The sequence below is a fragment of the Trichosurus vulpecula genome, chromosome 9 (assembly GCF_011100635.1).
Source record: "Trichosurus vulpecula isolate mTriVul1 chromosome 9, mTriVul1.pri, whole genome shotgun sequence".
Lineage (NCBI taxonomy): Eukaryota > Metazoa > Chordata > Mammalia > Diprotodontia > Phalangeridae > Trichosurus > Trichosurus vulpecula.
Window position 1 is genome coordinate 194,524,105 of NC_050581.1, and position 22,738 is coordinate 194,546,842.

Genomic DNA, 22,738 nt, shown 5'->3' on the forward strand with positions numbered 1-22,738 from the left:
TTTGTTCAGAGCCATTTTTATAGGTGTTTGGAGGGACCTGGGGGTGGAGTTTAAGCAAGTCCTTGCTTTCCAGTCACCATCTTCCCAGATGCTTCTTGTCAGTTTGGTTTCCTCTTTGGTCAGGGACAAAGGAAGTGCTTTCCTCTTAGCCATCTCCTTCCCCAACATTTTTTTCTGTACATATGCAATGTTATCGCAGAGGAGATACCCCCAGAAAATGTAATACTGAGGGTGCGATGTTGACAAGATCTTGAGGGCTGAGCTTGACATAGAGTGGATAATATGGGGAGTTTGCAGTCTGCAAGACCTGAATTCAAATCCTGTCTCAGAAAATTATTAGCTGTGTTACTTAAGGCAAGTCATTCAACTTCTCTAAGCCTCAGTTGCCCCATTTGTAAAATGGGAATGAAAGCATCTACCTCCAAGGATTGTAGTGGGGATCAAATGAATAAGTCAAGAAGTCAATCAGGTATCATTTATTAAGAGTCACAGTTTAGCACTGTGCTAAACACTGGGGATACAAACAAAGACAAAGTATTATCCTCCCTTACAAGGACTTCACAGTTTGATGGGGAGACAATATGTAAACAGCTACATGCAGGCAATGTATAGACAGGATGAAATATCGCTTATCTCAGGGGAAAGATACTAAGGTAAAGAAGGACAGAGAAATCGATGTAATGGGCTTTGCAAACTTAATTTGTTCAGTATTTTTGTTATATACTTTTGTTCGTATCTTTATTTAACATTCTTTTATCTTTGAATTTTGAGCTCCAAATTCTCTTCCTCCCTTCCATCTTTCCCCTACTAGTTGAGAAGGCAAGCAAAATGATATCAATTCTACATATGAAGTCAGGCAAACCATATTTCCATATTAGCCATAATCTTCCCCCCATCCCACCCAAGAACACAGAATTAAAAAAAAAACAAGAAACATAAAGTGGAAAATATCTGCTTCAGGCTGCACTCAGAATTCATCAGTTTTCTCTCTGGAGATGGATGCATTTTTTCATCATGGGTCCTTCGGAATTGTCTGGGATCATTGTCTTAATCAGAGTAGCTAAGTCATATGTAAACGTCCTTACTGTTACTGAGAACAATATTCTCCCGGTTCTGCTCACTTCACTTTGCATCAGTTCATAAAAGTCTTCCCAGGACTTTGTAAACATTAAAGTCCCACATACATCTTGCTTATTATTAGTATTAAGCCTTTGTGGTGTGGAGCTGTTTAAAAACAGCCAAGTGAAAAAAGAAAAAGAACAACTTAATTGAGAGCTGTGGAAAGGAGGAAAGAAGGAGTTTGGAAATGTATTGAGGACTGAACTTTTTCCAAAGAAAATTTAGAATCACAGGACCTGGATTCAAATCCTGTTACTACCACTCACTACCTGTGTGGACTTGGGTAAATGCCTTCACATCCCTGGACCTTAGTTTTCTAATCTATACTATGAAGCCATTGGACTAGGTGGCCCTTGAGGTCTCTTGTACTTGTAAATCTATGATGGTCACTTCCCTTTTTTTGTGACTCATTTTTCTTATCTGTAAAATGAGGGATTCAAGTAGGTGACTCCTAAGATTCTTGCAGTTCGAAATGTATGCCTCAAATTTCTACCAACTTGCTCTCAAACCTAAAAAAGCTTTTCTAAGATGGAACTGTTCACTTTCTTTTCTGACTTAGGGGAGTGGGGAAGGCTCAGAAAAAATGAAAGACTTGGGATATCTTTGGAGGTAATGAGAAAATATATTTCCCATTGTGTGTGGGGGCGGGGGGGGGGGGAGGGAGAGGTGTTCTCTGAGCTGAGCATTGAGTTTAGGTTCCAGATGCTTTAGGGATGACATTGGATACAGCACCCCAAGAATAGAGGCAGTGCAGGTTTATTGCCCCATTTTACTGATGAGTGTCAGGGAGCTGAAAGGACTCAGGGAAATCTGTTAGTATCTAGACGTCTCTTGCCCAAAAGTTCAGCCCCTCTTTGCCCTATCTTACATTGTCAGGGATCAGCGGCTCACTGTCAGGATACAGTGGTCAGGGATTCCAAGATCATCACTCTAGAAGCCATCTGATGCATTTCCTTCATTTTACAGATGAGGAAACTGAGGCCAGAAGAGGAAAAGTGATTTGCTGAAGGTGGACTGAGGTGTTTGAGGAAAAGCAGGCTTTCATGGTGATGGTTTCTAAGTGGGGAAGAAGGAAGTAAAGGAGATAAGAGAGTGAGCTCTTAGCCTGGATGGGGTGTTTTCCAGACCTCCCTGGTAGCTAAGGAGAGAATAGAGAAGATCGGGGACAAGAACTCCCTGCTCATCCCTGCTTGGCAATAGGGGCTGGATTCTTGGGTTGCCTTGATGGGCTTAATTTAAGGAGAGTGAAAGAAAGATTAGAAACAAGAAAAGAGAGGAGTTTCAGTTCGGATGGGGGTAGAGGTAGAGGTCTTCCAAGGTCCTGAGAGTCCCTGCCCAGCCACGTCCAGAAGCCAGCAGAGCCTGGGGTGGGATGCCCCGGGGGATGTAGTCCAGAAGCAAAACACGCAACAACCAACCGAGCTCAGATAGGAGGCTTCCTTGTCGTCCTAAGATTGTTCCATGAGGACAGTAGAAAAAAGGGAGAAGAAAATCCAGGTGGGGGAGGAGGGGTGTCCTTACTCAAAAGTCTATGCAACATAACCTACTCAGTGCCCAGAAACGCGCCCGAGGCAGGAGTCTGGAAGAGAAATCAGAATGGAAAAGGGGAAAGGAGGAGGGGAAAAGGGGGCAGAGGAGGCCAGCATGATATCGATGTAGGTTTAGATGTCCGAGTGCCTGGATTCCCTGAGATGTGCTCTAGGGAGGGAAGAAGTATCAGAGCCAAATGGGCTCACTTTCCCTAGGGGCACAGCCCCCACCCCAGAAGGAGAGGCAAACTCTTGGGGCCAAGCTCAGTCCTCTTCAGCTTCCTCACCTTCTCCAGGTGATTTGTGCGGCTCCCGCCCCGAGAATCAAATACACTGGTCAGAAAAACGCATGCATGACTTCCCGGGGCTCGGACACAACACGCGCGCACACACGCAGACACACACACACACGCAGACACACGCACACACTTCCCTGAGGGCCTGCAATTGATCAGGGACTGGGGTTTCTGCCGCGGGCGCGCCATCACTTGCGCTCTGTTTGGCCGGGGGCCGAGCCTACCCCCCTTTCTCCCAGACTCTAGAAGAAAACGATTTCCGCACCTCACTGCCCCTCCCCAGAGCAGTAGAAGGAAAGGAGGCCGAGATCTAGGGATCAACGCTCAACCTAGCCTCGGGATGGACCGTAGTCCGGTGCAAAGATCACGGGCTCGGGAAGCAGAGAACTTGGGTTCCTATTCCACCTCCGACATTTACTACTGGTAGGATCTCGGGCAAGTCTCTTGGGCCTCAGTTTCCCCCTTCGTAAATGGGGGAATGAAGGGGGGTTAGACTATCATCTGCGGGACATGGGGGGATGGGGAGCCAGGGGGGCTAGGAGAGAGGCCCGACTCCCACCCACCTCTCTCTGTGGTACCGCTTTAAAATCCTGTCTAGTTTGTCATAGGCGGGCCCGGAGGCGCATGCGCATAGCCCCGGCACCTTCTCCCTCCCTCCCTCTCCAGCCTTTTCCTTCTGCAAAACTTTTTTCCCCCCTAAACATTTTCAGAGAACTCGGTGCTGAGAGAAGCCGGGAGAGAGGGAGCGAGAGAGCGCTAGAGAGAGAGCGAGAGAGAGAGAGAAAGAGAGACAGAGACCGGGAGAGACTGGCCAGGCGTGAGGTGGGAGAGCAGACCAGCTTTCTCCTTCGGAGTCCGGGTAGCTTGGAGTTGGAACAGCAGCAGCAGAAACAGCAGCAGCAGCAGCAGCAGCCACCGCCGCAGCAGCACCACCAACTGCAGCAGCCGCAGCAGCGAACGGCGGCAAGCCCGCAGAACCAGCCCCGGAGTGTGGAGGCAGCAGAAGCCGCCGCAGGACACGCCGCTGCCACGGCCGCCCAGCGCTCGCCCCTCTGGCTCTCCCTCTCTTTTCTCCTTTGCCCCGGACAGTCTCCGGGATCCCAGTGACTTGTGCCTGGAGCCCCCGGAAAGCTGAGCTGCCACGGATCTCGGGAGCCCCGCCCCCACCACTCGTCTTTAGTCCCCGTTTTCTTCGCCTTTCGTTTTGAAAAAAAAAAAAAAAGGAGGAGGGAGGAGGAAAAGAGAGGGCAATTAAAAAGAAGAAAGAAGGAAAGAAGGGAGTGGGTGGGGGAGAGAAGGAACTTCCCCCCTAGTCAGGCCAAGGGCGGTCGGCCCCAGCCCTGAGGGAAGCGGAGTTGAGTTCACCTTTTAAACTTTTTTCTCGGGACTCCTTTTCGCAACCCAAGTGTCCCGCGCCCCAAAATGAAAGGACCGAAGCAGGGGGCGCCCCGTTATCCTCGGACCACTGTGTTTCCTGCTGAATATCCAGAAGAAAAGCCTGGTGTGCCGGATTGTTTTGTCGCGTAAAATCTACAAGTGTGTGTGTATACACAAACGTGCACACATATACACAATTGCGCGCGCGCGTACACACACACGCACACACACACACACACACACACACGCACACTCACGGTGGACGAAGGGACTAGAGCTCCGGAGCGAATGGTTCGGCCCCAGACTCAGAGAGGAGTCCAAGGGGAGGCGAGAACAGCCTGAAGCTTGCACAGTCTTGGTGGAAAGAAAGGGGCACCTGGGTGGAAGAATCTCTGCCCTCGGGGCAAGTGTGTCGTGGGGGCGGGCGGGCGGGGACGAGGGGGGGGTCTCACCCCCTTGTGAAAGACTTTTTTTTTATTTGTTGTAAAGTGTTTCGCACAATCACGCCCACATTTGGGGTTGGAAAGCCCTAATTACTGCCCTCTCTGATGGACGTTGGGAACCCAGCCATCAGAAGAGCGCAGCACGGCTCTACGGTCGCCAGGGCGCTAGCGCAGAACTCGGCTCCCTCTCCGCCGGTCCCACTGCCCGCCTCGTCCCCGGACTTTCTCCCCACCCCGGCCTCCAGGGCTCTTCCCCCGCGGCCCCGGCTGCGGTGCGGGACACCCGAGGCCACTCTACTATCACTCTGGGCTCCGGCGCGGGTTCCTGCTGGGGCTGCTGTTGCTCCTGCAGTCGGCAGTCCCTGCTCTCGAGGACACCCACCCAGGGCTGTGCGGTTCTGCCTGGCTCGACGCCGCTCCGCTGTGATTCCTGGGCTGCTCTCCCTGAGCTGGGGACTTCCATCCACCTCCAGCCCCCTTTCCCGTGAGTCATGGAGGTAGGTTCGAGGCTGCTCTCTCTCTCTCTCTCTCTCTCTCTCTCTCTCTCTCTCTCTCTCTCTCTCTCTCTCTCTCATCCTTCTCTCTCTCCAAATTCTCTTACAAGCTTCTACTCTGAAGTCGAAGTGGTCTTGGGAATGGGAGGGGGGGTGGAGCAGAAGTAAGAGGGTGAAGAGGAGGAAGGCCCATGTTATTTCCCTTTTCTTTCTTTCTCTTTCTTTCTTTTTTTTTTTTTTTAATTTTCCCACCAGCAGGTTCGGGTTGTGGCTGTAAAGTGTCTCAGTCACATATGTGATAATTCCGTGATGTTTGGGCAGCCCAAAGAGGAAAGGGCCAAAGAGCCCGAGGCCGGCCTCGATTTCTTTGGACCCCGAGGGTCGGGAGGAGGGACTAGGCGAAAACAGCCCCAAGCCCTGCCTCATTCCCTCCCGCCTCACCTCCCAGTCCCCCCCTGTCGCTGTCCCCTCCCAGCCTGTTGCCTGGGCGGCCTGCCGGGGGAAGCACTGGCCCTTTAAGAGCGCCTGGCCCGAGCCTCTGCGGACACCCTGGGGCCCGAGGGGGCCGGCCTGGCTGCGTCCCGAGGATTAGAGGGAGCGCTTTGTGAGCGCCGGCCTCCCGCATTTTGCATCTGTAAGGGGGCCAGTCTCCTGGATGGGGGGGCCTCCCTACTCTGCCCCCACCCTACAGCTACGCCGCCCCCCCCCCCCTCGTTTGACTTACTCCTTTTGAAGTTTTTTTCAGCCTCCGCTCGGGGTGGAATGCGGGGAGCGGGGAGAAGTTTGGTCGCTGGGGTTTGTTTGAATTGTCAGCTGTGCCCGGCCTCACCAGAGTCCGGCACTCAGAGGGTCACCAAGAGGTCACTTTCACAGACCCCCACCCCCCACCCCAACTCCCATCCCCCATTCCCTTTCCGTAGTCCGCTCAGTTCCCCTGGCGCTGCCCGAGGTGCTCTTACTTGGCGAAAGTCCTCTGATACCCCCAGTCTTAAACCCAGCTCTCTCGCCGGATTTCCAAGGAAAGAATGAGACCTGCCCTGGGGGTCGAGTCCTGAGAAAGTGCTCCCCCACTAGAAAATCAAAACCTGCATCTGTTCCCCCTCCCCGGTCTCTCTCTCTCTCTCTCTCCCTCTCTCTCTCTCTCTCTCTCTCTCTCTCTCTCTCTCTCTCTCTCTCTCTCTCTCTCTCTTTCTCTCCCCCCCCCTCCAATCTCTCCATCAAACACCAGCTTGAGTTCAGCTCAGCCCTGGGTTGGGTGAATGAGTGACAGTTTCTCCAGCAGCTTCCTTCCCTTCTTAAGTGGACAACCCCAGGCTTGGAAGTCCTTTAGGAGCCTGCGGAGCCGGTGCCACAGGGCTTCCTCGCCCCGCCCCCGTCCCCCCCCCCCCCCTTTCAAAGCCGTCCAGATGTTGCAGCCAGGTTGCCAGACAACCTCTACCCAAGAAGGTTAAAGGGGCGGCCCGCGGGCTGCTACAGTGATGGGTGAAGTTCATGCCCCCCCCCATCTCAAGTGCACAGCTTGGAAGTGGGGGAGCCAAGGGAGACGAGCTTGGGGGAGGAAGCCCGGTCATGCCGGCCAGGGGAGGAGATCTGGCCGCAGCCCGCTCCCCCTGAAATTACCGGGATGCTGAATAAGAGAAGGACGCTCCCAGTTCCCGCTACCCGCAGCCTCCAGACTTGTTCGGCCCACCCCGGGTATCTAATGGCCTAAGCCGGGTCGGGTGGATCTGTGAGCTCTCTCCCACCCTCCCTCGCTTGTTCGCTGCCTGGTTTGTTCTCGCTTCGTGGGGCGGTCCCCAGTGCCCCCTGTCGGCCACGCGGGGATAGGACGCCTCCCAGATATTCGAGGCTGTCTAATTTCCTTTCTCTCCTACCTCTTCTGGGCGCTGTGGGTCTTCTGAAGCTCCTCTGGGTGATTCTCCAGTTGGGGTAAAAAAGATGGCTCTCCTCCAGGGCCTAAGGCTACGCGATAGCTTGGTGACCTCCGCGGCATCCCGAAGGGAGGTACTTGCGCAGATCAGTTGCCTGCAGACGGAAAGCTGACTCTAAGAAGCACCAACTTACACACAGGTCCCCAGTTCTTGACACTCCTGCTGGCCCTGCGGATCCCTCGGATCCCCTCGGATCCCCTCACCCCACCCACCCAACCCACGGGTCCCCTTCTTCCAAGGCCACGGGCTGGTTTGCCATAATGCAAAATGACGTTAGGGAATTGGGTAGGCTGTAAGAAAGAAGCGACTTAGGTAGGGTAATGGGGCTCCTGCTCTAGAAATATGTTTCTGGAGAGAGAAGGATGAGGGATGAAGAGTGCCAAAGTTGGCCTCCTCCTTCCGCCGCGTTTCTCCATCTCTAGCCGGGGCTGGCCAGTTCTCTCCGAGCTTATCCGATACTGATGGAAAGGTAGGGAAGGCTGCTTTTCACTTCCCTAGTGTGAGAGCTCCCTTGAGGGAGCCAGGGAGAGAACACCACGGGGTGCTAGCAATTTGACCCGTGTTCCTTACCACGCAGCCCCTCGGGCTCTAAGAGGCAGGCCCCAGGAGGAAGGGAAGGTTGAGTGGGTCAGAGAACTCCAGGCCAATGATGGCCCCTTTGTCTACTGCCCGCGGCCTGCAATTGCGCCAAGACCAAGCTGAGAAGCTCTCACTTTCCCTGGCTTTGGGATTATCAAGGAGCCTGAAACTGTTTTTTTTTTTCCTATGCAAAGTATTTCTGTATCTTGCCCTACCACCCCACCTTAAAACAAGATCTAAAATAGAGAAGCTCATGGGGTGGGTGGGCGCGCACGCACGCACACACACACACACACACACACACACACACACACTTGTAATCCCTGAACTTTGGGAGTTTCCCATCATTGTTTTCTCCGTTATGGTCTTGGGCCTGCCTGTGACCTTCCTTTGGCTACATATGTATGTAAACTTGGCTTTCCCCCTCTCCACTCCACCAGCCTTTCCTAAGCTCCCAGCGGTTTCCCAGAGATCTGGGGCCTCAGAGCCGCTGGAGAGCTGGGAGGAGGAAACGGGAAGGCCGCATAGAGAGCCCCGGGGCTGCCTGCTTAGCTTGGGGAGCCCTCAGATAGGGTGGGGAACTGACGGGAAAGTTGGAGGGAAAGGGAAGGGCTAAAATTGGGGGTGCTTTAAGAGAAGCCCCTCCCCGCCCATTCTGTGCTTGGGTGCTGTTAATTTCCGTTTTTCCTGCCACAAGCTGTGTGTGTGTCTGAGCTCTGGCAGGTTTCAGGTTATCGTGAATTTCCTGTGCGTTGCAGTGACAGGTTTTCCTCCCTCCTCCCCTTTCCTTCCCATCGGGGAGAATTAAGAACACCTTTAATTCAGCGAGATTATATATACATATATATGTATATGTATATGTATATATATATATATATATATATATATATATATATATATATATATATATATACACACACATACATACATTCATACACACACACACACACACAGAATAGGGAGCCCCCAGCGTTGAGCGTCCCGCGGCAGGATAAATCCTGTCTGTCCCCGGCAAAATACGCCTTCTCCTCTCATCTCCGGGGACCTGGGAAAGGCATAGACTCTGGACTGCAGAACAACAAAACCCTCCAACAAGAACACACAATCACACACACACACACACACACACACACACACACACACACCCTTCACTTTCCCATTCAGAGTATTCATGCAAAGCTTTTCTTCAGGCTCTAACTAGGGGACTCGCTTTGCATTCCCCCCCTTTCAAAGTTGCTGGGCCAGCTCCGGAACTTGACTTTCTCCAAGGCGGGACAGAGTGAGAAAAGTTTTGAACTCTTTCTTGCAGGAGCTCGACTCTAGGTCCATTGGGCAACTATGTATTATACACACTGGTTTCTCCTGCTTCTTGGATCGTAGGGTCCTTTAAAAAAAAATAAGGGCTGGGGGATACTCTGCTGGGTGAGGGTGAGGGTTGGGGGTGGGGCCCTTTCAGAGAAAAGCAACAGAGCAAGCGGTTGGTTGGCCTCTTCTCGGTCTCTCCACCGCCTTCCTCAGTTGGGACACAGAAACTTTCCCCTTTTCCCTCTCCTCGCCCCCCCCCCCCACTACCCATCCAGTCCTTCCACATCGCTAATTTGGACTTGAGGGGAAGTGTTGGGGTCCGCTGGCTTTGTTGCATTGATTGGAAGGACAGTGAACTTGCCCCTTCCCTATGGTAGGCTGCGGGCTCTCCTTCTCCGTCTGTGTGGCTTTGCCGGTAACAAAGAGATCCATCCGCTTTAATCCTTGGGATCTGTTATCAATTTCTCCTCCTCTACGCTCCCAGCAGCCCCTCTCTGCATTAGCCTGGAAACCCTTCAACTCCCATCCATACATTTTATGCCTAGGCGTAAACACGTATGTTAGATGTGTGTGCACACCACAGACTGCCTGGTCTGCCTCTCTCTCTCTCTCTCTCTCTCTCTCTCTCTCTCTCTCTCTCTCTCTCTCTCTCTCTCCCTCCCTCCCTCCCTCCCTCCCTCTCCCCTCCCTCCCGCTGGGGTCGCCCCTTCTGGAAAATTTAAATGGGAACCTTGGCTGCGGGCAGACGCAGACAAACCCCCCACTCACTCCTCTTCCCCCAGTAAGTCCCGAAACTTGACACTTTGGGGCGGGGGAGAAGGGGAGAAGGAGCTGCTGAGCTTTGGGAAATGTGCCGGGAGGGGAGGCTTCGCCCATCTAGCTGGAGGGAAAAATGCGAGGCCAGGCTGGCCGCTGCAGACGGGGCAGGCTGAGGGAAGCAGGCCTGCCTGCTCTCTGTCTCAGGGGAGCAGTATTGGGGGTGGTGGCGGCCGGGGCAGGTAGGGAGCCTGGCGGCTCGGCAGCCTTCATGGATCTCCTCTGTCCTCCTTCTACCCACCCCCAGTTGCAACCTCCATCCCACCCTAGCTCTCTCTCACCCCCGAGCTGGCCTCCGGGCTCCCTGTCCCCGCCCTGCAGGCTCAGCCCTTGCTGCTGCCGGGAGACCTGGGAGGTACGAAGACCAGGGAGGCTCCGGAGGCCCGAGCAAGGCAGACTTAGTGATACATATAAAAGTTATTTGGAGGGGATCTCTGCATCTTTATCAGCGTCTCCCCTCTTTCCTCTCCCTGGGGGAGGGAACCTCTGCTCCTTCTGTGGATCGCCCCTCCGCCTGCCAACTCTGTCCCCCAGAGTCAGCAGCGCAGAGGGGACTCCGCTGTCTTGTCCACCCTCCCAGAAGAAGCTACTTGCCTCCAGGGAGCCACTAGCAGTTTCCCGGCCAATGCCCCCTGTCCCCTTTTGGAGAGATTGTAGCTTGGTCCTACTGGGCTCTGGAAAACCCAGGAAAGGAAACTTCGATCCCCTACTCAACTTTGTCAGCTTGGGCTGAACAGGAGGGACAGAAAACCCGGATGAGGACGCCCAGATGTGCCCCATCCCCTCAGCTACTTCAGCTTTAGGGAAGGGGCCGGTGTAACAGGAAGAAGGGAAGGTCGGACTTAGCTCTTGGATTTGTGCGTGTAACCGTGGGGAAATGACTGGCCCTGTGTCTGCCTGACTAGTCTTCAGACCCTGTCCTTTTTTTCACTCCCTTCCTGGGCCTAATGCAGTGCTACCCCAGGCAGTCCCCAAACAGTCCCCCTTCCCCGCTGCTGCCCAGGGCTGGAGGGAGGTGGAGTGGCTTGTCCGCTTCTCCTTTGGGAGGGTTGCCCTCTTCCTTTCCCTCCTCCCCTTCATCCGCTCTTGAGAAAGTCCTAAACGAAACCTGCCCTGCCCGTGGCCATCTGGAAGTGGCTCTCCAACAAACCAGCCCATAAACTGATTATGGAGCATACGTTGTCAATTCGGAGTTAAATTTACCAGCTGGGTATCTCTCTCTCACTGGCCGCCTCCCCCCACCCCGCCCCCGCCGCGTACCCCTTTGCCCTTCCCTCCAGTTCTGTCCCCCACCCCCAGGTCCTCACCACCTCCCCGCCCTCCCTGGCTACCCTCCCCCCAGTCGGCGCACAGTGAGCTTCTCTGCTCCCAGTCAGCTCCCCGAGCATCTGGCCACCTCTCTCCCTGGGACTGAGTTGGACTCCACTTGCTGGGTGCCGCAGGTCTGGGATGAGTGAGGGTGGTGGCACCCCTCATTCGATACTTGCCTGCCCTCCTGGGGGAGCAGAGTGAATGAAAGTGGCGGGAGGCAAGAAAGAATACGGGAAAAGAGTGGAGGCTGCTGCCGGCTGGCTTGGCACCGGGCTGGGACGCAACAGCCCTGAGACATGTTTGTAATCGCTGGGCTGCTCCTCCGCAAGCAGCATCGCCCTGGAATAAGGTTTCCTCCTCCCGAGGCTGCGTGGGTGGATTAATTTGGAAAAGCAGCTGCCTATATCTTGCCATCAAAAACTCCCGGATAAGAGAAGGGACAGCCACGCAGCCAGGCAGCAGGCAACTTCCGAGACCCAGGATGCTTCCCTTGTTTAAACTTGCAGGCTCGAAAATGAACTGAGAAACAATAAACATCTGCTCCCTCTTTCCCTCTCCAGAAGTCGCTTGGAATATTGGTCCAAGGAGGTACTTTGGGATCATCGGGCAGTGCCACTGCGATGCCTTCGAAGTTGTCTCTAGTGGCCTTGGCCATTTTCATCTCTGTTACCCAAGTTGTGATAGAGGCCAGCTCTTGGTGGTAAGCAGATCTGAAATGTCTGTGTATTTGCATTCTCTTTTTCTGGAGTCACGACAGCCAATATTCTTAAGACCAAAAATGTCGGTGGAGTTTCCTTGGGAGCCTATCTATATATGTATGTACATTTATCATATGGAACATGCATATATTAATAGGCACCCTCCTCCCCCCTTTTTTTCTTTTTCTTTCTCTTTCTTTTTTTAATATTTCCCCAGCATTGTGTAGATTATCTTAAGCTCTATGGGGAATACGCGCAAGTAAACCTCGGAGATTTCTATAGGGCCCTTGTTAGGATGTGGGAGTGCATGTGTTATGCCCATGTAGTCTTAGTACTCTGTGCCATAAAGGGGAACAGAAATCCACTTCTCTAATAATTGTAAACCTATCTATAAACTTTTTTTTGTCACCTCTCAGCAATAAAAGTGAGTTTCGGCTTTTATTTTGTGTCACTCTAGGTTATTAACCTACAGGGTCCGAAAATAGGCAGGGTTCTGGAAAGACAACTAAACTCTCTAAGTTGGGCTGAGGAAAAAAAAAAGCAATTTGAAATAATCACATCGCCCCTGCCCCCCCCCCCAAAAAAAGATTTCTTGCAGTCATTGGTCTTCCAGACTGCAGAATATCCAGCAATGATTTATGACAGCTCTCTGAATTCTTCCCCCCTCCCTTAAATGAACAACATTTTTCTCACTGTCTAAGTTGACTGCTGTCTGACTGAATACCCTGTTTTAGTCCTTTGGGGTCATATAAGAAGCTCTTTTTAAAAATTCCCCCAAATAGTGCTTGGCTTCTGTAATAGACTTTGTATATACCTACACATATATACACAATACATACTTATACATGTACACAGATGTATGGCTAGATGGAATATATTGGATGTTCTCTTTCTCCCCCCCCCCCCCATCAGAAGGGAATACTATCTTTATTCCTAACCTTTGTTATTCAGAGCCGTTCTCAATTTTCCATGCAGTTACCTCTAAATCGGGTGAGGATACCCAGCATGGAGGGAATCCCATCTTCCAGTTTGAATTCCTCCCTGAAGCTTCTCCACTTTCTCTGGCATGTGCCTAAATAAATCTGCAAACCACCTGGGTCCAAGGATATTGAAGGAGAAGACAAGGCAGGGGGTAGGAGGAATCAAGGCCAAGTCAGACTGCTGGCCTCAGACAGCATGGGCCACACCATTGAGTTTAAACACAGAACTTTTCCGAAACCCTCTTTTCACTTTGTCAAAAGGACCACCAGAGAAAGGCTATGTGTGTCCACAGATCCATGGAGGGCTGACCTGCTTTAGGTGCTACCTGGAGATGGAAGCTGATCTTAAATCTCCAATGCCTGTCTCTCTTCCCCCCGCCTTAGGTCATTAGGAATGAATAACCCTGTTCAGATGTCAGAAGTCTATATCATAGGAGCTCAGCCCTTGTGTAGCCAACTGGCAGGGCTCTCTCAAGGCCAGAAGAAACTCTGTCATCTCTATCAAGACCACATGCAATATATTGGAGAAGGAGCAAAGACGGGCATTAAGGAGTGCCAGTACCAATTCCGACACAGACGATGGAACTGTAGCACCGTGGATAACACCTCTGTTTTTGGAAGGGTCATGCAGATAGGTAGGAAATAAATTTTTATTTTCCCCTGCCCCCAAGCCATTTGTTGTAAATACACATTTATCCCAATTTACTCCAAAGCCTGCCTACTGTTCTCCTCTGGTTTGTTCAAAATAGTTTTAGATCTTTTATTTCTGTTGTTGTTGCCGATAGTGCCAATGTTACGTTATTAATAACAGTAATTCAGGCTGGATGAGTTTGCCAACAGTTTTTATTCCCGCTTGATCTCAATACAGCAATGCCTGGGATCTCAGCACTCTTCTGAACGGAGCAATCCAGCTTCTTTTTGGTTTTCCAAAAGTGGATGGCAAGGGTGCTGGCATTTGGGGGGTTGGGATTCCCAAACTTTTGTGGTTTTCAGAAGTTGCCTAGGTTCTGAAACAATTAGCATCACCCTAGTAGCAAGCTAAAAGCTTTTGATTTTGAGTGTTTAACTTTAGAGCAAATGAAAAGAAATACCTGGTATATATAGATTTTTCCTGTAGATGGAATGTGAAAGAAACCTATGTGGGTTCACTGGTGAGAGGAGTTTTAGAAAAAAGAGAAATAATTTGCGTCTTCTTTTGGTGCTTGTTGGAAAAGGGCATGGGAGGCTTCTCAACTGAGAATTTCAGGTTAGAAATAGATTGATGCTGCTCAAAGTTCCATTCCAAGATTTTGAACAATGAGACTTAATCTTTTAAACTAGTAGGGATGGTATTAAACGGCATCAAAAGCAAAGGTCTGAAAGATAGGTTAGGCCTCAGTTTGGTTTAATAGAAAAGGGTACACTCTAGCAAATGTGGTTCTGTGCTTATTCCTGAGTATGAATATTCTTGAGGTCTCTTTATTTTTATTCCAACAAGCCCTTGAAATGGATGAGTGCAATTTACAAGAAGATGCAATTGATCAAGGCAATTAGTCTCTCAGGAGGAAAACAGGGCTTTGGATCCATCAGAGATGGCAAAAATACATTAAGAAACGTGAAAAGTTCATTCTCTGAGAACAAAAAAAAACGGGCTGTCACTGGACATCATACACGTCAGCTTCATAAACTAAAATAATATATGACTGGAAGCCATTCTCTTAATGGAATGGAAAAATAGTCTGCATTTTCAGTCTGCAAAGTTTTGTAGCATTTTATCTGCTCTGTTAATGATTAAAATGTAACAAATTTATTTATAAGGTTCTCAATCTAGGAGTACTGAGTTGGTGGGCCGTGGTATATAGAATATCCCAGAGGGTGTCTTTGGTCATAGGTGAAGGGTGTACAGGCCACATGAGGTGGTGTGGGACAAACCAGGTCTCAGATGCATGGTGCTTTGTGACTTGTGGGAGTTTGAATGTCTTTGGTTCTTCAAGATAGCACAGAACTGGCCTGTTCTCAAATATGAGAGTGTATGCTCTTGTTGTGTTCATCAGCAACATATGTGAGTGTAGATCCTATGGTAATGAGAGTACTGGGCAGGGGGTGGGGAGGATGGCAGGGTTGGGAGGTGTAATGGAGGCAGATCCTCAGGGTTAGTCACTCGAATAGCGCCTTTGTTTCCAGGGTCAATTCGTGAGAGTCTTCCATCCATGGAACACTCCATACCACAAGCTTCAGAAAAAGCTATCATTTACAAAGTGAATTGGAGGTCTGAGGGCAAACCTATTGCGAGTGTGGTCCAGGAGCCAAGAACCACCTTCCTTGGGGACAAGTAGCAGGCTTTGCACCAGAGCATAATTTAATTGTCCCTTGACAGCATTTCCTGATGCCTGACTCCTGTTTGGGTTCATGGGAAGTGGGTGGGTTGATGGGGAAAAGTGTGTCCAGACTCTCTGGAGAGGGATCCCTCCTTGATGATATTTTTGAGTTAGCTGTTATTCTGGCCAGATGAGAGGAGGACATAGAGGAGCTTCCCCTGCCAAACAATTGATCATGGCCTTTAGCAAGTTTCAGGAAGGCATCAGCTTCTCTAAGCAAGAAACAGCCAACACATCAACTATAGGAATGAAGGGAGTAGGCTAATTCTTTCTGTTTAACAAGAGGAAGCTGCAGGGGTGGGGGTGGGGAGGTGGGGGGATGAGAGGGATTGGGGGAAGTAGACTGACCAAAGAGACTCCCAGATAAATAAGATCTAGGGGGATTGCCCCTCCACCATCTTGCCAGGGGTGAGAAAGTTACTTAGTTTGGATTTCTCCACAATAAATGTTTGATTGAGGAGAATATACTGAGGGAGAAGGCAGACAGTCTGTTGGTAGAAAGGGAGAGAGACACAGTGTGTGTGTGTGTGTGTGTGTGTGTGTGTGTGTGTGTGTGTGCGCCTAATACATATATCAGGGAAATTGTTCAGAAACAATTAATCCATGTGAAAATCTGACCTTATAATGGGACCAGTGTCAAAGAGGCTTAGGGTGATATGCCCGACCCCCATCCTCTTTAACTTAGCCACCTCATTTTTCTTACGTGTCAATGCCTTTGAGACATTCTGTACAACAGGGCTCATTAGAGACTTTTTTCCAACCAAAAAAAGAGTTTCTCATTTTTCATTAAGTAGTAACCCCCCCCCCCAGCTTTTCAGCCCCTGCTTTCTTTGTTTTCACAGAGGCCAAAGATGTTTTAAAAAGGCAGCCTCATTTAGGGGGGTGGGGAGATGGTAAATGTAAGTCTTCCACACAGAAGGATCTCAAGTCAGATCAGCACTGTCACAGAGTAAAAGAGTGAACTGACTGGTGTGGAGCTGAAAATGCACATTTTCCAAAGGATAGCATTTCTTTTGGGGACTAATTTGCTTTTAGGTTTCTCTGCCCCAGTCTTTTCTTGTATTTTGAGGAAAATGTTTCTAAGGAGAGAGTTTCTTTCTATACCATCAAAATCACAGAGCCAGTTTCCCCTTGTAACTTGGAAAACACACATATACATATGTACATATACTCCCTTCCTTCTTCCCTCTCTCCCTCTTTCTTTCTCTTTCTTTCTTCCTTCCTTCCTTCCAAGGTGGCAGTATATACACACATGTATATAGACAAATGTATACATATATATTTGTGTGTGTGTGTGTGTGTGTGTTGATTTATTGGTTAGGAAGGACTTGTGATTCCATCCTCCTAGGGGACTCCTGGTCCCCAAGGACTCTTTCTATCCTGTAGATGAACATCTCTTCTGTGATTTGTGGGCTTAAACACTTGTCTGGAACACAGAAAGTTTGGACTTCCCCAAGATCAAATCACTAGTCCATGTTGGGCGAGATGTAACTCCAGATCCCCCTGGCCACAGAGATGATTATCAAGTCTCTTTGTTTCATAGATATACAAGGCCATGTATTTGTATGTGTATGTATATACATACAAATGCAAATAAATACATAGAGTTTTAAAGCTAGCGTACGTATATGAGAACATGCATGTGTATGTGTAGATGTGGCTTATTTTATAAGGGCCTTTTATGTCCTTTATACAGAGTATGGTCCTGTTTTCTCACTTCATATTGACTTGTTTTCACCCCTTCCCCATCTAGTTCAGGAATTCCAATCCTGGAGTTTTCCCATCTGAAGAACAGAAACCCAATGCCCTGCGTGCCTATTCCTATTTCTACTTTCCTTTTCTTGCCTACCCCCACCCCAAGTTCAAGTTCAAGGTAGATATGACTGTGTGTTCCCCCCCACCCCAGTCACTCATTTGGATTCTGCTCCTCCATGGCAGGAAATGCCAACCACGGGCTCACTCCCCAAGTTATTTATTTTCCAAATGTGCGAGGGAGGCTCTGGCTGCAAATCGGAACTCTCACCATTCCTAGAAAAGGGAATTAGGGCTGTGTCGAAAAGTCGAAGAAGAGGGAAGCCGCATGCTGTTTGAGTTTGGGACCAAGGGGATGATCAAAGCTGCTTCTGCTGCTCTCCAAGGGTCCCCAGAGCTAGTTCTTAGAAGAAGGTGTTAGAGAAACAGGCCCAGGGCCATAGAATCCTGCCCTTTCCACTCATTCTCCAGTGGCTATTTTAGGCCCATCTAGTCCAATCTTGCATTTTACAGATGAAGATACTGAGGCCCTCCCAGGGTTTTGACCGCCTCTGTGTTTACTTTATCCTTGCCCCCCCTCCAAGCCCCCAGTCATAAGACTTCATACTTTAGTGGTTTCTTCTAACGTAAGTAAATTTCCCCACAGAGCTGTGGAATTCAGAGGTAGTTTGGGAAAGCCCTCTTCCACCATCTTTTCAGTTCCTTGCCCACTTTAGGGTTAATCTGGATTTTTATTTTAATATCCAAGGCTGCTGACCATAAAGATTTCCTGCTTTAGAGTGGGGAGAAGGACAAAGGGCTCTTGCTAGCTTTTTCCTCCCTGATTTTTCATCCTGGGGCTGACTGCCTTGCTAACACAGCAGACTCACTAGCTGTGGGCACCCGTTGAAGCGGGAACAAGGCTTAAATGCATACACACGAAAAACTGGGAATGGGGAACTTGAGTTCCCAGCTATGTGACCTCGGGAATCCACTTAGCTTCTCTAGGGTTCATTGCCCTCACCTGCCTGTGAAGGATGTGAATGGGGAGGCCTCTTGAGACTCCCTTCAGCTTCTCTGTATGGTCCTGTGATCTGGGAGGAGAGAAATATTCTCTTTAAGGTTTAGGAGCATCGAGTTTTATCTTGATTCTCTAGAAAATCCTAGACAGGCTCTTGGGGGGGGTGTCTTAGCAGTCATTCAGAAAGAGGTTATGTGAGTGTTCTAGTGAGGAAAAGCGCATAATGTCATTGTTTTGGGATAGGGTAGAAGTGATGGGAAAACCAAGGTCTCCAGGGTCTCTGCTAAAACCTCCCACTCAACAGGGAATTTCAAGGCATTTCAAGCTGTCCTTAGGGTCTTTCTGTTATTTCAGTCATGGATTTGGGGTATGAAGGGACCAGAGAGGTCATTCAGTTTGGCCCGTCCATGTGATGGATGCAGAATCTGAGGCCCGGGGCTGTTGTGACTTGTTCAAGGTTCAGGGGCAGCAGGACTAGGATTTAAACCCAGTTATTCTGACTCTAACCCCAGCCCTCTGCTCTTTGGAGGGGTGAGGGAAGAAGTAAGCCTCTGTTGGGGATGATGTGTGATCTTGCTTTCCTGATGTTCACCGATCTCTGCTTTGTTTACAGGTAGCAGGGAGACGGCTTTCACTTATGCAGTCAGTGCTGCCGGGGTGGTGAATGCCATGAGCCGGGCCTGCAGGGAAGGGGAACTGTCCACCTGTGGCTGCAGTCGAGCTGCACGGCCCAAAGACTTGCCCCGGGACTGGCTTTGGGGAGGTTGTGGGGACAACATTGACTATGGGTACCGTTTTGCCAAGGAGTTTGTAGATGCTCGGGAGCGGGAGAGAATCCACTCCAAGGGCTCCTACGAGAGTGCCCGGACCTTAATGAACTTGCACAACAATGAAGCTGGAAGGAGGGTGAGTATCTCACCAGGGACTGAGCCCTGAATTTCTCCCTGGGTGCCCACCTAGACAAACCCCTACATCTCCTCCTCCTGTGTAGTGAGCCCTGGGTGCCCACCCAGACATGTTTCTACACCTTGCTGGCCCTCCTAGATTTCCCCAGAAAGAAGCCAGTAGCATGGAGGCTCAGCTGGGGTTGAACCTTCTGGCTTTGGCTTCCCTCTAGAAAGTTCTTGAGTGTGTTGCTTTACCAAGGAGATATTTTCCTGGCCTTTTAAATTAGATCTCAGTGAAATCTGCCGGTGAACTCAAACATAAAATCCTTAATACCCAACTTTACACGTTGCCCCCCCCACCCCCACCCCACTCCCATGGAAGATTGACATATTTGTGGTTGGCTCAAATTCTGAGAAGGGATAGGATCTTGCCTGGGACCCTCTTGAACAAGTTATTTCAGTGGATGCCCAGCTGAGAAGGACCCCTCTCCCCAGGTTTCAGCCTCTGGCTCTTTCCTTCTTTGCTTGGGCCCCTCCCTTTCTGAAATTAGATCACTCACCTTAGACTCTGATTTAAAAAAAAAAAAAAAAAACTTTTTCTAGGAAAGCTGCTGGGCTTTCAACAGTTTGGAATTTTATAGGTCTGACAGCCTGGCCAATCATGAGAGACACTTGGGAGGGAAGAAAAGAGCTCAAAATGTCCCTGAGAAGAATGTTCTTGCAGGGTGCTATAAACCTCCACCGCCGCCATACTCCCCCTCCCCCAGGCCCCTCGTGAGGATATGAAAAGCTTCTCCACAATATTTAAAAATACCCCCCCCTTTTTTCCTGTGGTTAAACACATGGTTTTTTATGGTTTCTTTAAAACGTTTGAATGAAAGGGTGTAAACTTTTCTTAACACTGGCAACTCAGAAAGCCAGAGTCATTATTTTTTCATAGTAGATGCCAGAAACCTTCGCCTGGAGACTTTACACTTCTGTGTTTTGAGGTGAAGAAGGGAGAAAGATAATCACGAGGCCCAGCCTATTGGAGCTGGAGGGGCCCCGAGAGCTTCTCCAAGGAGAGCCTCTCATTTTAGAGATGAGAACACTGAGGCAGTCCAAGGTGGCAGGGAGAGGTCAGGTGGGTTTTTGTGGGGACTGGTCATTTCCAGGTCCATTGCAAGGGCAATGGAGGCCACATGAAAGGAGAGCTTCAGTTGCCTTGTTTATTAACTGTCTTCTCCTGGGTGACACTCAAGGATCTGGTGGCCACACATTGGGTCTATTTTCATTGTTAATGAGATAAATGGTGAGCTTCCTCAGGGAGTCTGGCAGCATCAGAATCCTGACTTTGGCTCCTTTGGGGTTCATTTGGGTGGCTGCCCCCATTACCAACCTCAGGGTGTCCCGGCCTCTGCTTGATGTCTCTTTTTAAATGACTTGGGAAGAAGACAGTGTCATTTAGGATGGGACTGATTCTCCAGCCATGCTCCAGTTCCAAGAACACTTCCCCCCACCCCGCCCCCTACCTGGTCACCTAATGAAGGAGTGAGAACAGATCCTGGGCAGCAGTAAAAACATCTGGATAGGGGCCTTTGCTGGCAGGCCTAGAGGCAGTGAATCTAAGAAGTTGAAGTTTTCAGGCTTTTGGGTGGATATTCTGATGTGATTGACATTCCTAAAGGTCCTTGTTAGGACCTGCAGGGAGGCAGAATAGCTGAGACCACCTTGGTTGCCTAGACCCATATCTAGCATGGAACAAGGATGATGAGCTTAATAGCATTGAGTTTTAATGGGTGAGGAGGCACATACACTCCCCATGAGGATCTCCATCCCCTTAGCTCACCTTTGGGTCCTCTCATAGCCCCAGGCTACTGTGTAGCATGGTTTGCTCTAGGAAAAGGGACAGTTTGTCCCTTACTGTAGGGGACCTGGGGGAAAGTTGTGCTCCCAGAGAGGCCACCTTCTACCCTCTGAGGCTGAAGGTCACCTTCTCTCCTGGGAACTATACTGCCAATGGCTATACTCTAAACTGCTTTTGCCCCAAGTAAATAGCTCTTTCTTTTTCCTCTCTCCCTTTTTTCTTTCTTTTCTTTCTTTCTTTCTTTCTTTCTTTTCTTTCTTTCTTTCTTCTTTCTTTCTTTCTTTCTTTTCCTTTCTTTCTTTCTTTTCTTTCTTCCTTCCTTCCTTCCTTCCTTCCTGCCTTCCTCCCTCTCTCTCTCCCTCTCTTTCTCCCTTTCTTTCTTTCTCTTGCTTCCTTCCTTCCTTCCATCCTTGTTCTCTCTTTCTTTCTTTCTTCCTTCCTTCCTTCCATCCTTGTTTACTCTCTCCCTCTCCCCCGTCTCTTTCTTCCTTCCTTCCATCCTTGTTTTCTTTTTCTCTCTTTCTTTCTCTCTTTCTTCCTTCCATCCTTGCTCTCTCTCTCTCTCTCTCTCTCTCTCTTCCCCTTCCTTCTTTCCTCTCTCCCTCTTTCTTTCTCTCTTTTTCTTCCTTCCTTCCTTCCTTTTTTCCTTCCTTGTTTTTTCTCTCTTTTTCTTTCTTTCTTCCTTCCTTCCTTCCATCCTTGTTTTTTCTCTAACTTCCTTTCTTCCTCCCCCTCTCTCTTTCTTTCTCTCTTTCTTCCTTCCTTCTGTCCTTGTTCTCTCTCTCCCCCCTTTCTTTCTTCCTTCTTCCTTCTTCATTTTCTCTCTTCCTTCCTTCCTCCCCCCCTCTTTTTCTTTCTCTTTCTTCCTTCCTTCCTTCCATCCTTCTTTTCTCTCTCTCTCTCTCTCTCTCTCTCTCTCTCTCTCTCTCTCTCTCTCTCTACTTTCTTCCTTCCTTCCGTCGTTGTGTTCTCTCTCTGTCTTTCTCCTTCTCTCTCTCTCTTCCTTTCTTCCATCCTTGGTCTCTCTCTCTCTCTCTCTCTCTCTGTCTCTCTGTCTCTCTCTCTGCCCTCTCTCTTTCTGTCCTTTTGCCTTTCCTTCTGTCTTTCTTTCTCCTTTCCCAGACGGTCTATAACTTGGCGGATGTGGCCTGCAAGTGCCACGGGGTGTCCGGCTCATGCAGCCTGAAGACCTGTTGGCTACAGCTGGCCGATTTCCGGAAAGTGGGGGATGCCCTGAAGGAGAAGTACGACAGCGCCGCGGCCATGAAACTCAACAGCCGGGGCAAACTGGTGCAAGTGAACAGCCGCTTCAATACGCCCACCACGCAGGACCTGGTCTACATCGACCCGAGCCCGGACTACTGTGTGCGCAACGAGAGCACGGGCTCCCTGGGCACTCAGGGCCGGCTCTGCAATAAGACCTCGGAAGGCATGGACGGCTGTGAGCTCATGTGCTGCGGCCGCGGCTACGACCAGTTCAAGACGGTCCAGACAGAACGCTGCCACTGCAAATTTCACTGGTGCTGTTACGTCAAATGCAAGAAATGTACGGAGATCGTGGACCAGTTTGTGTGCAAATAGCAGGGCTGCTGCCTCCAGCAGGGGGCGCCCTCTCCACCCCAGGACTTTCTCCACTTTATTTATAGAGCGCTCCGTGACTTCCTCCCCCCTCCCCCCTCCCCACACCCCCTTAGCCCGGTTGCAAATAGAAGCAACTAGAACCATTGTCTGCTCCCGTCCGAGAACGATGTGGTTTATTATTGTTATTATTATGGTTATTGTTATTATTATTATTTGGCAAAAAAAAAATCGGGTGGGGGGGGACCAAGAAAATATTTATTTTATGGGGAAAAGGTGGAAGTGAGACTTGTGATAGTGCAGAATGAGGGGAAATCAAACCTGTCCTAAGGTAGGGATGGGACGTGGCTCACAGAGAGAAGGAAAGGGAACCTCGATGTTTTGTCTCCTTCCTTTGTCCTGAGGGTCCAGATGGGACACGGTGGCCTGCATCTCTGGTG

General features: G+C 49.9%; 1 protein-coding gene across 1 annotated transcript; it reads left to right on the top strand.

The window, feature by feature from the left end:
- The first annotated feature begins 5,189 nt into the window (after window positions 1-5,189).
- WNT5A (Wnt family member 5A) lies at window positions 5,190-22,380 on the top strand. Its single transcript, XM_036738971.1, has 5 exons — window positions 5,190-5,261; window positions 11,761-11,900; window positions 13,263-13,513; window positions 18,601-18,893; window positions 21,843-22,380. Exons 1-5 carry the CDS (start codon window positions 5,256-5,258, stop codon window positions 22,299-22,301), a joined length of 1,149 nt encoding a protein of 382 aa, XP_036594866.1. The 5' UTR covers window positions 5,190-5,255; the 3' UTR covers window positions 22,302-22,380.
- The last annotated feature ends 358 nt before the right edge of the window (window positions 22,381-22,738 follow it).